Raw genomic sequence first — 14,550 nt, forward strand, 5'->3', positions numbered from 1 at the left:
GCAGAACCTTATTCGTGAGAAATGACATGTACACAGCATTTTACAGTGCCAGCAAAGTGAATGAAATTTCTGAAGTCTGATGCACATGTTATTTATTTGCGGATTTGAACCTTGAAAGCGGTTTTTCAAATTTGTAACATGTCAATTCTTTCAGTGTTTTTCTCCCATTCGTATGAATAAGGGGGGGGGGGGGGGGGGGGGGAAGGCGGCAAAATCCTTGTTACCTAAAGTTCCACAATTGCGAGCAAATGTACAACCATGTAACTTACTGGAATAAAGACATGAGGAATGTGAGACTTGCCGAAATTTGTCATTTCTGTTCTCAGGAATAAAATCTAGAAACCTACCGCTTTGCCGGATCAGAAATAAACTACATTTTCTTTATGAAACATCAAAGAGTAAATACAAAGCAACTTTGATCCGTTTTATTTTGTGGTTTCAGACAACCAGTCCATGTTCAGACAGACATCATTGATAAAATGGAAAGCTAAAAAGAAAATACGCTTTGTAGAATGGGAACGTTTTTGCAGTAAAAAGGAAAAATAAAAATAAAATCCTTAAAAGAATTTACACATGTTTTGCCTCCGGTTCCACTGTTTCAGATGTATTCTCATGGGATATTATATACAAACACTTTGTGGCAGAATACATCGTATGTTACCACGCTAGTCCTTTTGGGGCTTTAGATTTTCCTTTTTTTCCACGTTGAGTCTTCAGCTTCTTTCTTTGTCTCGGGTGCATCCATACAGGGTACTGCCCGTGCTCATCTCGGAGAGTTTTCTTGTTTCGTTTTCCATCTGTTTCCATCTTCGAAGATTCACCTGAATGAGTGCCATAAAGAGTGGATAGCATGGGTAAGAAAAAAAATGGCTTAAATTCACAACCTACAAAATATTTAAAATCATTCTCAAAGTTAAAATATTGTTTTCTTTATAACAACCTCCTGCTTATAAATTAGGACTTTCCTACTTAAACCAAAAATAAATATTAAAAGGCTTGTCACTATGTAACTGCAGACTAGTGAAACATCACAGTGCACACACCGAGCACTGGAATGCTAACTATTGTCAGAGAAAACAGCACCAGTAAGTCACTGGTTTTATTAATGCTGTATACACATACCGTATATGCCCTATGGAGAACTTATATCTACCACTATAGTCACTGTATGATGGTATTATTCAGTCACCACTCTATATGATGGGAATACGTGGTCACGGTATGGCAGTATTGGCTCCTTATAGAACAGTATTCATTTAACACTGGTCTTAATACATTGGTTTTTGTTAATGATGAATATGGTGGTATTTGGTCGCCATGTGGTGGTATTATGTGCATACCTTCTATAGAAGTTTTCATTGGCCATAGCGGTCCAGGCATACTGCATTATGTTCAGTAAAGGTATGGCGATAATACTGGTTCCTTGAATAGAGGTGTGATTTTGTGACTTATTATATAAACAGAATTATCTTATAGCAATGTCTTGAATATCCAAGTTTAGATCACTTTTTGTGGGGAATGAAAGACATCCTTATAGATCAAAAGCAACACACTGGTGGTAGTGGTGTTGAGGGCATCATGTCTTTGTAACAGGTCACCATTCATGATGCATTAATTAGGAGAAAAGAGGCCGAGCTTAGTAGTTTTGATGAAAAGAAATGTGGTTCATGCAGTGTTATTTTTCCCGCCAGATAGGACAGAATCTGCCTTTGAAGGAGATGGGAACGTAGCCTTACATTGTAATCAAAACATCTTGCCTTTTGTGGTTAGAAGCAAAATCAGTTTTTCTTTTGACTTCTTTTGTTAAAGCCCCATAAAAGCTAATTGGTACTCCACATTATAACATGCTTTGTGGTACTTCCCTAACTAGAAAAGACATGACCAAAGATGATGCAGTGTTAGTTTTGCAATTTACAACCCAAGTACAATGCCCAGAAAATGTCAGATGAAATTCTCCAGAGGGGCAGGAGAATCAATGCACGCACAGCATGCCTGGGACCCACACAGGAAAATAAATCTGTCTTCGGTGGAGATGAAAACTGATACCATAAAAACAAAAGTCTTCTAGTAGACACAATGGAGTGTGTGCCAGGATCCCCCACGGCCTCCCGTCTGTACACAATCATATGGATCCAGTTCAAAAACAAAAGATTCCTTGCTGAAAAGATCTGGTGCCATACCTTTACAGTCTGATCACACCAGCTGACCCAGACCATTAAAATGTTTTTACAACTGTGCCAATATTCACATCATTGCTTTCATTCTTTAACCCACTCTACACATTTCAGACACTTGGATACTAAATTACAGGTACTCGACTTCAAGAGGATCCATCATGAGAGATAACATAAGAAAAAAAACATTTTTATAGATTTTTATTTGGATGCTGATTTTAACAGCCAACTATCTTTTCAAGTCTTCTAGCTCGATTTCTGATGTTTTTGTCATCTTGTGGATGACTGTTCTACACATTTCTTCAGCACAGTACAGCTCCATCCCAGTGAAGTCCAAAAGCACCTGCCTGGGAATTTCACAAGGTTTTTGCCACCTGAGAGCAGCAAAATTTAACACTTATTGGTCTGCATGCTGTAGTTTTGATAATCTCCTGCTGATAAAACAGCAATTTTATCACTAGAGAACTACTTGGTCTGCTGTCACATAGTCCAATCACACTCCACCACTGACTGGCAGTATTGGATTCTTCCTATACAGAGTGCACGCAGAAAGCTAGAAATCACTGGCAAACATGGGGTTATACAGAGCTCCGCATTCAGAAACTGCTGCAACTTCAGCAGACAAAAAAAAAAAAAAATATCAAAACAGCATCAAGCAGAACAGTAAGGCTAGTTTCACACTAGTGTTTTGCTGAGCTGCTGACTTCCTCCGTGAAGTCCCGCCCACGGCCGCCGCTCAGCTCCGCCTACATCCGCATAGGTACGCAGGCCGCATCTTTAACATTAGGCACGTAGGTCGTGCGGATGTGGCAACCCACGTCAGACGCAGCTGGTTGGAATTTTTTTTTCTCTCTGCATCCTCAAAACGACACATGCGGAGGCATCCACATACATCCACACGACCTGCGTACCTAATGTTAAAGACAGGTATGCAGGCCGCATGCGGACGTAGGCGGAGCTGAGCGGCTGAGGTGCGGCTGAGGGCGGGGCTTCACAGAGGAAGTCTGCAGCCCTCCGCAGCTCAGCAAAACGCTAGTGTAAAACTAGCCTAACTGACATCACTGGAAGCTGGGTCTCTATCCCTACATCATGCTGCTATGAGCTGGGGTAGAAAAACAGGACAACAGATTCCCTTTAAATTTATCCCTGATTCATGGGATAACTTACTGATCTCTGGGGGCTCGACCTTGTTATCCTAAGAAAAAGATCTCAAGAACGGTGCTCTGCAGAGCTCAGTCGTCAAAGAGGTGCCAATGCTCAACCTCTTCTCCATTCATAAATTCAACTACCCAAAATTCAAAGTGTAAAAAAATTAAATCTTTATTGAATAAATAAATCTTTATTTTTATATAGCGCTAACATATTCCGCAGCGCTTAACAGTTTGCACACATTATCATTGCTGTCACCGATAGGGCTCACAATCTAACTTCCCTATCAGTAGGTCTTTGGAATGTGGGAGGAAACCGGAGTACCCGGAGGAAATCCCCGCAAACACGGGGAGAACATAAAAACTCCTTGCAGAAGTTGTCCTTGGGATTTGAACCCAGGACTCCAGCGCTGCAAGGCTGCTGTGCTATCCACTGAGCCACCATACAAAATTATATAAATTAAAATCAGGAGAAAAAGAAATTGTACAAAGACTATAATCGTACACACTTTTTGTCATCAGGGTTTTGTGTTTTGCTGCATTTTTGTTTTTTTACATAGAGCACGTCACTTTTTTCAGGGTTTTTGCAGCGGTTTTCACCCATTGACTTGAATGGATGGTGAAAAAAATGCAGGTTGACTTTCTTTTGCAGCGTATTTGCTGCAAAAAAGTCAAGGACAGCAGGATGTGACTTTACAGTCAGCTCTGCTACATCTAGATGGCAGGCTGCATGATTGCATGATGCGACCATACAGCTTGTCAACCAGAAGAGATTGAACCAGGGATCTGAACATAAAGTGTTTACCACGCTGTCATGTGCACGGCTCCTGAATAGCGGTAAAATCATCCCCGTCGGTCAGACAGCGTCGATTCCCACGCTGTCAAAAGACAGTGTGAGCCAGCAGCTGTGATTGACGGTATAAAGTTTACTTCAGTCACTGCTGTCAGCGAATGGGACTACTGCTCCCATCAGCTGCCGCTAATAATAGTAAGAGCAGGAGCAGCTGCTGGGAGTGTTCATCAGCCGACTCCTGCACTGTAAATAATTAAAAAAAAAACCTGCATGTGTTCCCCCGTATTTTTGATAACGAGCCAGGCAAAACTCACAGCTGGGGGCTGCAACCCTCACCTGTCAGCTTCAGCAGGACTGGCTATCAAGGATAGAGGGGCCCTCCCTGCCGTGTTTAATTATTCAAATAAATACCGTAATTTAACAAAACGGCATGGGATTCCCCACATTTTTGACAACCAGCCTTGCTACAGCAGACAGCTGGGAGCTGGTATTCTCAGGCCAGTAAGGGACCATGGATATTGTCCCCCCAGCCTAAAAACAGCAGTATGCACCTAACAATTACTAATCCTATAGTAACAGTATATCGTAAATAAAGACACAGCATGTATAAAGTCTGTAATTTGAAACAAGGGTACGCAGGCGATCGCAGTCAGGTGTCAGCTGATTCTGACAGCTGGCACTAGGTGCCAGGAGCAGTCACAGACCGCTCCCGACACTTTAACCCCCAAAATGCTGCGATTGAACATGATTGCAGCATTCTGGAAGCCAACAGAGGGCTGACAGTCCCTCTGCCTTTGGATTGGAGACCCCATGACGTGGGATCCCGATCGTTGCCATGGTGACCCGATGTTGTCATGACAACATCCGGGTCACCAGAGCTAGGAAACTCTCATCAGTGCAGAGCTGACAGTTTCTGTGGCATGGCGATGCTGCTTCATCTATATGCTATAGAAGCGATCAGCCTGCAAAAAAAAAAAAAATCATTGTCCCATATTGAGACAGTAAAAAAGCTAGAAGAAAAAATTAAAATAAATAAATTGCAATATATATATATATATATATATATATATATATATATATATATATATATATATATATATATATATATATATATATATATATATATATATATATATATATATATATATATATATATATATTTTTTAATGTGGAGCTGCATATTCATCACCGTAATGAGCGGTACCACGTGACCGCTCACACAGGACGAGCTGCCCGCTCTGAGAGGAGGCATCGCGGGAGCTGGGTGAGTATTTCTCTGCAAGTGGGTGGGCGCAAGGGGGGTGGGAGGTGACCCCAAACTTTAATTTTTAACTAAAAAAATAAAAAATTGATTTTTCATCTCTTCTCTCCTGTAGGGGAGAAGAGATGAATGCCACCTTCAGCACCACACACTCAGGACAGCGCTTACTGTAGCGCTTTCTCTCCTGCATGGTCCATGTGGTCCTCAGGAGGCACACGGCTGCCGCACTTGTGCCACACTATTGTGCCACGTGAGCACACGGACACGGATAACTCCGGTACCGGAATTATCTGGACGAGGGAAACTGGCCTTACTAAGCTGTGTGTTGCTATTTTTAGTCTGGGGGGGGGGGGGGGGGGGGTCAATATCCATGGGCCCTTACCAGCCTGTGAATACCAGCCCCCAGTTTTAGCAAGGGTGGTTGTCAAAAATGGGGGGGACCCCATGCCATTTTTTTTTAAATTATTTATTTAAATAATAATAATTAAAAAAAAACAGCATGATGACCCATCTATTCTTGATTTCCAACCTTGCTGAAGCTGACAGTTGAGGGTTGCAGCCCCCAGCTGTGAGTTTTGCCTGGCTGGTTATAGAAAATACAGCGGAACCCATGCCGTTTTCTTCAATTATTTATTTATAGCCCAGGCGGCAGCTGACGAATACCCCCACCAGCCGCTCCTGCTATCTCTTTTAACACTTAAATATGACTCATCATTCTCCCCTGCTCGCACCGATCGCCGGCAGAGCCATGTTCAGCACCTGATGCCGAGGATCAGCTGATGTGTGTTATCCATGTGCACGTGTGTGGGACGTTTTGCGGCCCGTGCTGACATTAAAAAAACAGACATGTCAGCATGTTTTGCCTACGGATACACGTTCTGTGGAAACACACTGACATGTGAAGAAAGCAGAAAATTCCAGCTCACAGATGAAGTCCAAAAAGTGTTTTTTATTTTCCAAGGTACATGAAGCAAAGATTAAAATTGTGTGTTAACAAAAGAGAGTACAGGCATCCTTTGACGCATTGACAAAGAGCGCATGTTGCTCGAAACGCATCAAAGGATGCCTGTACACTTTTTTGTGAACACAAAATTTTAATCTTTGCTTCATGTACCTTGGAAAATAAAGCGCGCTTTTTGGACTTCATCTGTGAGCTGGATTTTTCTGCTTTCTTCATTAGATAATGCACCCTGCCAGGTGCTATCCGTGCTCCAGAAGTGTGAAATTGCAGGTGGTGAGCTGGATTTTCTTTGGCGATTACACTGACATGTGCACAGACCCTTTCACTTGAATGAGTCTAAGTGTGTACGTGTCTCCGGTATGTGTGAAAACTGTTGCCACACGTATCGGAGACATGGATGTGTGAAAGAGGCCTAAATCTGGTATCACTGTAATCACACCAACCCGAAGAATAAAGTCGCAAAATCACTTATACCGCACGAGGAACGGCGTAAAAAATAAATAAAACCAATTCTTCACATGCTGTTTATTTCTTCATTCTGCCTCCCAAAGATCGCAGTAAGGTTTGGCGCACATTTATCCTGCGCTAAGCGCTTGCACCGGGGTTTCTGTGTAAATCTCTGAAATATGTGGTTCAGACAGATCCTCTGGCTAGGAAATCAGCTGGTTTGGAGTCCAACACCTTAATAATCAGATGACAGCTGAAAATCCTGGACTTCCCCTTTAAGGTTCTATGCATTTGGAAAATGCTTTCATGATCTCAGAAGAATAATCTAGAATATGTCTGTCTCCGAGGGAAGCCGCGGGTGTCGGTGCACGCATAGTGGGTATGGGATTTCTTGAACTCCCATCCACTATGCTGTAACAGCTGGATGCTGCACAAGTACGCAGCGTCCAACCTGCAGCGTTTACGGATTGTGGGCACCTACCCTCATGCTTTTATTCTAGGTCATACTCTTGAGATCATGAAAGCATGCTTCATATGCAGAGTGTCTTAAAGGGGAAGTCCGGGATTTTAAGCTAACAGACGATTATTAGGGTGTAGGACTCCAAACGATCTGATGTCCTAGACTAATAATACATTATCAATATGAGTCGTAGCCAATCATTTAACAAGAGGCTGAAACAATCACTGTAGGCCTCAGTCAGACGTCTGTCTTTTACGTAGATGTTCTAGTCATGGTTTGCACGGTTAAAACACACACATTTCATGCAATGTACCAATTCATGTAGCAAAAAGGAAGAAACGTAAAGGAGAACCCTCACCTTCTGCAGCTTCCACAGCAGCTTTCTCCTTCACTTTCTCAGCTGTCACTACAGTTGTTATGTCTTTCACATCCTCCATTAACACGTCTACATTTGCTTTTGCTAACACATTTTTTAAGCGAGCAAGTTCTTTTGGGGCATTTTTCTTTCTCTTCTCAGCCCGCATCTTCCTCTTCCATTTGCTTCTTAAACTTTTAGCCATTTTTCCTCTGCTGGCAAGAATAGAAAATGCATTGTTACTATATTGAACATTATCATTTTAAAGGGAACCTGTCACCCCCAAAATTGAAGGTAAGCTAAGCCTACCAGCATCAGGGGCTTACCTAAAGCATTCTGTAATGCTGTAGATAAACCCCCAATGTAACCTGAAAGATGAGAAAAAGAGATTAGATTATACTCACCCAGGGGCGGTCCCGGTACGATGGGCGTCACGGTCCGTTCCGGGGCCTCCCATCTTCTTACTATGACGTCCTCTTCTTGTATTCACGCTGCGGCTCCAGCGTACTTTGTTTGCCCTGTTGAGAGCAGAGCAAAGTACTGCAGTGCGCAGGCGCCGGGCCCCTCTGACCTTTTCCCGGCGCCTGCGCACTGAGGTACATTGTCTGCCATCAACAGGCTGGAGCCACAGGATCAATCCGAAAGTGCAAGTTCCTATATAGCGGTTATGCTGTGCTCCTACCTACAGTCCATAGGTGGCGACATCCCTAAAACATACAGATTTCACTGTGGAACTGCAGCAAACTACTAAGAGGAAATATGACAACACATGTGTATGCAGCCATACAGATCCATTAAGGGATTCCCAATCCTTTATGTATGACATAGCTATATAGAAAGTTTTCTCTCACATTCCCCCACAGTTTTTTAACAGTAATCGCTCTGCCACCTATAAGGCCATAACTTCTTATGAATGGTCTCATTTTTTAAGTGGTGGAGGAAGAAAACCTTTAGGCCGGCCTCACACTCAGCGTATGAAAATGCGGTCTGTTTTTTACGGCCGTAATATGCAGAAATGTCCCCAAAATAGTGATCCGTATGTCATCCGTAGGCAGGGTGTGGCAGCGTATTTTGCGCATGGCATCTTCGGTATGTAATCCGTATGGCATCTGTACTGCGAGATTTTCTCGCAGGCTTGCAAAATGGACATACAATGGATCCATGGGCTCAAATATTCGTTAAAACATATATACTGTCTATATAATATCTATATACATAATTGTCTAAGGGGTAAATCTGTCTGTCCTTCTGTCACGGTTATTCGTTTGCTGATTGGTCTCGGCAGCTGCCTGTCATGGCTGCCGCGACCAATCAGCGACGGCCACAGTCCGATTAGTCCCTCCCCTGCACTCACTGCCCGGCGCCCGCTCCGTAATCCCCTCCACTCACCGCTCACACAGGGTTAATGGCAGCGGTAACGGCCCGCGGTGTAACGGACTCAGTTACCGCTGCTATTAACCCTGTGTGTCCCCAACTATTTACTATTGATGCTGCCCATGCAGCATCAATAGTAAAAATAGGTCATGTTCAAAATTATATAAAAAAAACAAAAAACCTGCTATACTCACCCTCCGCCGCCTTTCTCGCTCCTCTCCACGATCCCGGGACCGTTCCATTGCAAGCGGCAGCTTCCGGTGAGGTCCCGTCCCAGGGCTGGTGTGCGACAAGGACCTGCCGTGACGTCACGGTCATGTGACCGCGACGTCATCATAGGTCCTGCTCACACCAGCCCTGGGACCGGAAGCTTCCGCTTGCAATGGAGCGATCCCGGGATCGTGGCAAGGAGCGAGAAAGGCGGCGGATGGCAAGTGTAGCAGGACTTCAACGGGCTATAGGTGAGTATATGTTTTGTTTTTTTTTAAGTCTCTATACTATGTGGCTTTGTGCTGGCCAATATACTACGTGGACATGCATATTCCAGAATACCCGACGTGTTAGAATCGGGCCGTGTGTGTGTGTGTGTGTATGTGTATATATATATATATATATATATATATATATATATATATATATATATATATATATACATACAAATATGCCACGTAGTATATTGAATATATATACCCCTATACTATGTGTAGACATTTATTTTAGCTATTCTATTCTAACCTGTCAGTGTGATTTTACTGTACACCGCACTGAATTGCCGGCTTTTCTATAGAACACCGCTGCGTATTTCTCGCAAGTCACACGCATGGTCCGTGTGTAATCCGTATTTTTCTTGCCCCCATAGACCTTCATTGGTGTATTTTTTGCGCAATACGGTGACAAACGCAGCATGCTACGATTTTCTACGGCCGTAGAAGACCGTATAATATGGATCAGTAGAATACGGCAGATAGGAGCTGGACCATAGAGAAGCATTGTACCGTATGCAATCCGTATTTTCTGCACCTCTCCGTCCGTAAAACTCACTAGTGTGAGGCCGGCCTTAGTCTGTACGGGGAAAGAGGGTGCCCAGCCAATGCAGGGGAAGAGGGTGCCCAGCCAATGCAGGGGAAGAGGGTGCCCAGCCAATGCAGGGGAAGAGGGTGCCCAGCCAATGCAGGGGAAGAGGGTGCCCAGCCAATGCAGGGGAAGAGGGTGCCCAGCCGGTGCTGGGCTGTAGAGGGGGGAAAAGAAGGTACTCAGCCGATGCAAGGCCGTACGGGGGAAGAGGCTGCCCAGTCCGTCCGGGGCCATACGGGGGAAGGTGCCCAGCCAGTGCGGGGCCGTATGGGGGAAGAGGGTGCAATCTGTGAGCTATACGTCTCCCCCCCCCCCCCCCCCCCAACATATTTGAATGGGTGAGTTTGATCTGCAATTCACATCAGACTTTTTTTTCCTTTTTGAAGATATCAAGCAGCAAGAAAGCCCAGACATGACCATCGCCATAACTATAAGCAGCGCGTGATCTACCCGTGGACGGCATAGACAGACCTCGTGGGATTTGAGTCCTCTGACAAGTTTTCTGTATAGATTTTGTAGATAAAATAAGGCATTTGGAAAATAATCCGACCACATGTCTCCATGAAACCACTGGCGACCTTAGAAGCAACAACAACCTCCCCGGCATTACCCACAGAAATCCCCCCTAATAATACGTGTGACATACCAGCACAGCGCACTCCTCCACGGCCTCACACGACACGCTGGTCCCACGCTGCAGAGTGGACTGCCCCGGATACGCTCCACACTAGGGAAAGGTGCGCTCTCAATCGGCACTAGAGGTAAAACTGAGAACAACACGATGTCTTCAGAGTGGACCCGCCGCCATTTTCCCGAAGTCTACCCATGAAACTCAGTTCACATCAACTGCACATAATAGAGTTCACTTCACAAGACATCACGTGACTCGTGAATGCCATATGGGAACGTCCGGCACTGCAGGCACCGACCAATGACGTCTTGACCCGCACACCTGATGCGCGTGCACGTGTACCATGTAAACCTGCCGCTCGTGCACGCTTCTCAGCGGGTCCGTGACGTCATCTTACCGACGCTGCTACAGACTTGGAGCGGGCGGAGCACAGAGGAGGACGGGCAGTGCGTAGTCTGAGCCCTCAGCAGTCAGCACAGAGGAGGAAGTGTCGCGGATGTGAGGCTACAGTAAACGCTCTGGTGATAATGGCGGCTGCAGATCGCTACCCCCGGTCCTCTATCGAGGATGACTTTAATTATGGGACCAACGTGGCTTCTGCCAGTCTCCAGATCCGTATGGGTGAGAAAGTATCCGTATTTCACAATCTCCCCCCCCTCGTTATGGCTGTCGCGCAGTCTTCCCCCGTCATTATGGCTGTCGCGCAGTCTTCCCCCCCTCGTTATGGCTGTCGTGCAGTCTCCCCCCCCCCCCCTCGTTATGGCTGTCGCGCAGTCTCCCCCCCCCCCCCTCGTTATGGCTGTCGCGCAGTCTCCCCCCCCCCCGTTATGGTTGTCGCGCAGTCTCCCCCCCCCCCCTCGTTATGGTTGTCACGCAGTCTACCCCCCCTCGTTATGGCTGTCGCGCAGTCTCTCCCCCCCCCCCTCGTTATGGTTGTCGCGCAGTCTCTCCCCCCCCCCCCCCCCTCGTTATGGCTGTCGCGCAGTCTTCCCCCCCTCGTTATGGCTGTCGCGCAGTCTCCCCCCTCGTTATGGCTGTCGCGCAGTCCCCCCCCCCCCCGTTATGGCTGTCGCGCAGTCTCCCCCCCCCCTCGTTAAGGCTGTCGCGCAGTCTCCCCCCCCCCCCTCGTTAGGGCTGTCGCGCAGTCTCCCCCCCCCCCCCCTCGTTATGGCTGTCGCGCAGTCTCCTCCCCCCCCTCGTTATGGCTGACGCGCAGTCTCCCCCCCCCCCCCCCCTTCGTTATACAACAACAGAAAACTTTTTGTTTGCATCTCGGCTTTGGGAGAATGGCCGCCGCGATCTCTTCTGCGCACGCGCGGCATCCCGCGGCCATTTTCCTGAAGCCCCGTGCAGCAGAGCACTCCATCTGCGCACGCGCGGCCCCAGGAAGATGGCCGCCCCCACCGATGACGGGGTAATAGCGCAGATCGCGCGCTGCTTCTTCACGTGTGCGCAGTGGATTCGTCACTACGACATGCGCACACCACTACGCCACCAACGTAAAGCTGGGGAAGAAAAGAGCGATGTCACCACGCCCACCCGACCTGACCAGCCTGATTGACAGGCGAAAACGGCGACTTTGGTAATGTATTTCTCAGCATAGGTGGGGAATCGGGGTACACTACATACACTATTGTAACGCACAGCGCATGCCCTATTTAACAGTATTTATATCTCAATCTGAAAAAACGGGGTGACAGGTTCCCTTTAACGGTTCTGTCTGGTGTAATCCCCATTAGGAAATGTGCTCCACTCTTGTTAATGCCATCCAGTGCACATCTTGCCACATGTATGCAGTCCTTGATCAGCCGGTCGAGGGTGCATACTGCTGTGCGAGATGTGAGCAAGTTGTGCATTTGGAAGCCCAGATTCTGAATCTAAATGTGCAGCTGGCAACACTGAGATCCATTGACAATATGGAAAGGAGTTTGCGGCTCACTGAGCAGACGCTCCATGGGATAGATGAGGCGGGGATGGTAGGATGGAACTGCAGGACAGTGAAGCAGCAAGCTGGGTGACAGAAAGCAGGGTAGAGGGAAGAGTGCCAGAGAGGCTAGTCCTGATCTGGCACACCCCAATAAGTTTGCTAAGTTGGCAGATGAGGAGGGTGCCAGTATAGGGGTAGCACTGCTGCAACCAGGCATGTCCTCTGAAAGCCGGAGGAATGACTGCTCCATTAAGGAGGGAAATAGGAGACCAGGGGCAGGCCAGACAGGTGCTGGTAGTGGGGGACTCAATTATTAGGGGAACAGATAGGGCAATCTGTCACAAAGACGGGGATCGTCGAACGGTGTGCTGCCTACCTGACGCTCGAGTCCGACACATCGCTGATCGGGTGGACAGATTACTGGGAGGGGCTGGTGAGGACCCAGCGGTCATGGTGCACATTTGGCACAAATGACAAAGTTAGAGGTAGGTGGAAGGTCCTTAAAGATGATTTCAGGGAATTAGGCTGCAAGCTGAAAGCAAGGACCTCCAACGTGGTATTTTCCAAAATACTGCCTGTACCACATGCCACGCCAGAGAGGCAACGGGAGGTTAATAAGTGGCTCAAGAATTGGTGTAGGAAGGAGGAGTTTGGGTTCCTGCAGAACTGGGCCGACTTCTCAGTTGGCTGCAGGCTCTACGCTAGGGACGGGCTGCACCTCAATGGGGAAGGTGCAGCTGTGCTGGGGGAGAAAATGGCTAGAAGGTTGGAGGAGTGTTTAAACTAGGGAATGGGGGGGGGAGGGTATTCATTTTATAGGAGGGGAAGATAGTGCAGATAGAGACCTGGGCACAAATAAGGAAGATGGGGGTGGCGGTGGCATGGGGGGTGGGGTTAGAACAGTTAATAATTTAAGAAAGAGTAGAGGTACAGAGAGGAACATCAAGTGCATGTATACTAATGCAAGAAGCCTTGCCAACAAAATGGACGAATTAGAACTAATGTTGTTGGAGCATAATTATGACATGGTGGGGATATCTGAAACATGGCTGGATGAGAGCCATGACTGGGCTGTTAACTTGCAGAGCTATAGCCTGTTCAGAAATGACCGTACAGATAAGCGAGGGGGTGGGGTGTGTCTATATGTAAAATCGTCCTTAAAACCCATCCTGCGTGATAATATAGGTGAATTTAATGAAAATGTAGAATCCCTGTGGGTGGAGATAAGGGGAGGGGGAAAAAATAATAAATTACTGATAGGGGTTTGTTATAAATCTCCAAAAATAATGGAAGCAATGGAGAATATCCTCGTAAAGCAAATAGATGAAGCTGTGACTCAAGGGGAAGTCATTATTATGGGGGACTTCAACTACCCTGAAATAGATTGGGGAACGGAAATCTGCAGTTCCAGCAAAGGTAATCGGATTTTGACAACTATGAGAGACAATTACCTTTCACAATTGGTTCAGGACCCAACAAGGAGGGAGGCACTGCTAGACCTAATATTAACCAACAGGCCAGACCGCATATCAAATATAAGGGTTGGGGGTCACTTGGGGAATAGCGATCACAAAATAATAAGTTTTCATGTATCCTTTAAAAAGATGTGTAATAGAGGGGTTACAAGGACATTAAACTTCAGGAGGGCAAATTTCCAACGGATGAGAGAGGATCTTGGTGCAATTAACTGGGACGATATCCTGAGACACAAAAATACACAAAGAAAATGGGAGACGTTTATTAGCATCCTGGATAGGACCTGTGCCCAGTATATACCGTATGGGAATAAACATACTAGAATTAGGAGGAAACCAATATGGCTAAATAGAGCTGTAAGGAGCGCAATAAGTGATAAAAAGAAAGCATTTAGAGAATTGAAGGAAGTACGTAGTGAGGAGGCATTAAATAAATACAGAAAATTAAATAAATTCTGTAAAAAGCAAAT

General features: G+C 46.2%; 2 protein-coding genes across 3 annotated transcripts in view; one reads left to right on the plus strand and one right to left on the minus strand.

The window, feature by feature from the left end:
* Positions 1-410: 410 nt before the first annotated feature.
* On the minus strand, positions 411-10,831 carry LLPH (LLP homolog, long-term synaptic facilitation factor). Of its 2 annotated transcripts, none has more exons than XM_069764694.1 (3): positions 10,694-10,831; positions 7,603-7,811; positions 411-821 (listed from the first exon to the last, which is right to left on the minus strand). In XM_069764694.1, exons 2-3 carry the CDS (start codon positions 7,802-7,804, stop codon positions 658-660), a joined length of 366 nt encoding a protein of 121 aa, XP_069620795.1. In that variant the 5' UTR covers positions 7,805-7,811; positions 10,694-10,831; the 3' UTR covers positions 411-657. The 2 variants fall into 2 exon arrangements, with proteins under 2 accessions (XP_069620795.1, XP_069620794.1); XM_069764693.1 differs by having other exon boundaries at positions 7,603-7,814; positions 10,694-10,813.
* Positions 10,832-10,928: 97 nt separating this feature from the next.
* Positions 10,929-14,550, plus strand: part of TMBIM4 (transmembrane BAX inhibitor motif containing 4) — a 56,016-nt gene continuing 52,394 nt past the window's right edge. Inside the window, exon 1 of the mRNA XM_069764692.1 lies at positions 10,929-11,299. Coding sequence (XP_069620793.1) covers positions 11,206-11,299 — 94 coding nt within the window. The 5' untranslated portion in view covers positions 10,929-11,205. The remainder of the gene's footprint in view (positions 11,300-14,550) is intronic.

Source organism: Ranitomeya imitator, chromosome 4 (genome assembly GCF_032444005.1).
Source record: "Ranitomeya imitator isolate aRanImi1 chromosome 4, aRanImi1.pri, whole genome shotgun sequence".
NCBI classification, from domain to species: Eukaryota; Metazoa; Chordata; class Amphibia; order Anura; family Dendrobatidae; genus Ranitomeya; species Ranitomeya imitator.

Bases quoted from the DNA above. Each gene is read 5' to 3' on its own strand.
- LLPH (XM_069764694.1), bottom strand. From the start codon at position 7,804: ATGGCTAAAAGTTTAAGAAGCAAATGGAAGAGGAAGATGCGGGCTGAG. The intron at 822-7,602 runs GTGAGGGTTCTC...GCACTCATTCAG, and splicing joins TGCTGTGGAAGCTGCAGAAG to GTGAATCTTCGAAGATGGAA.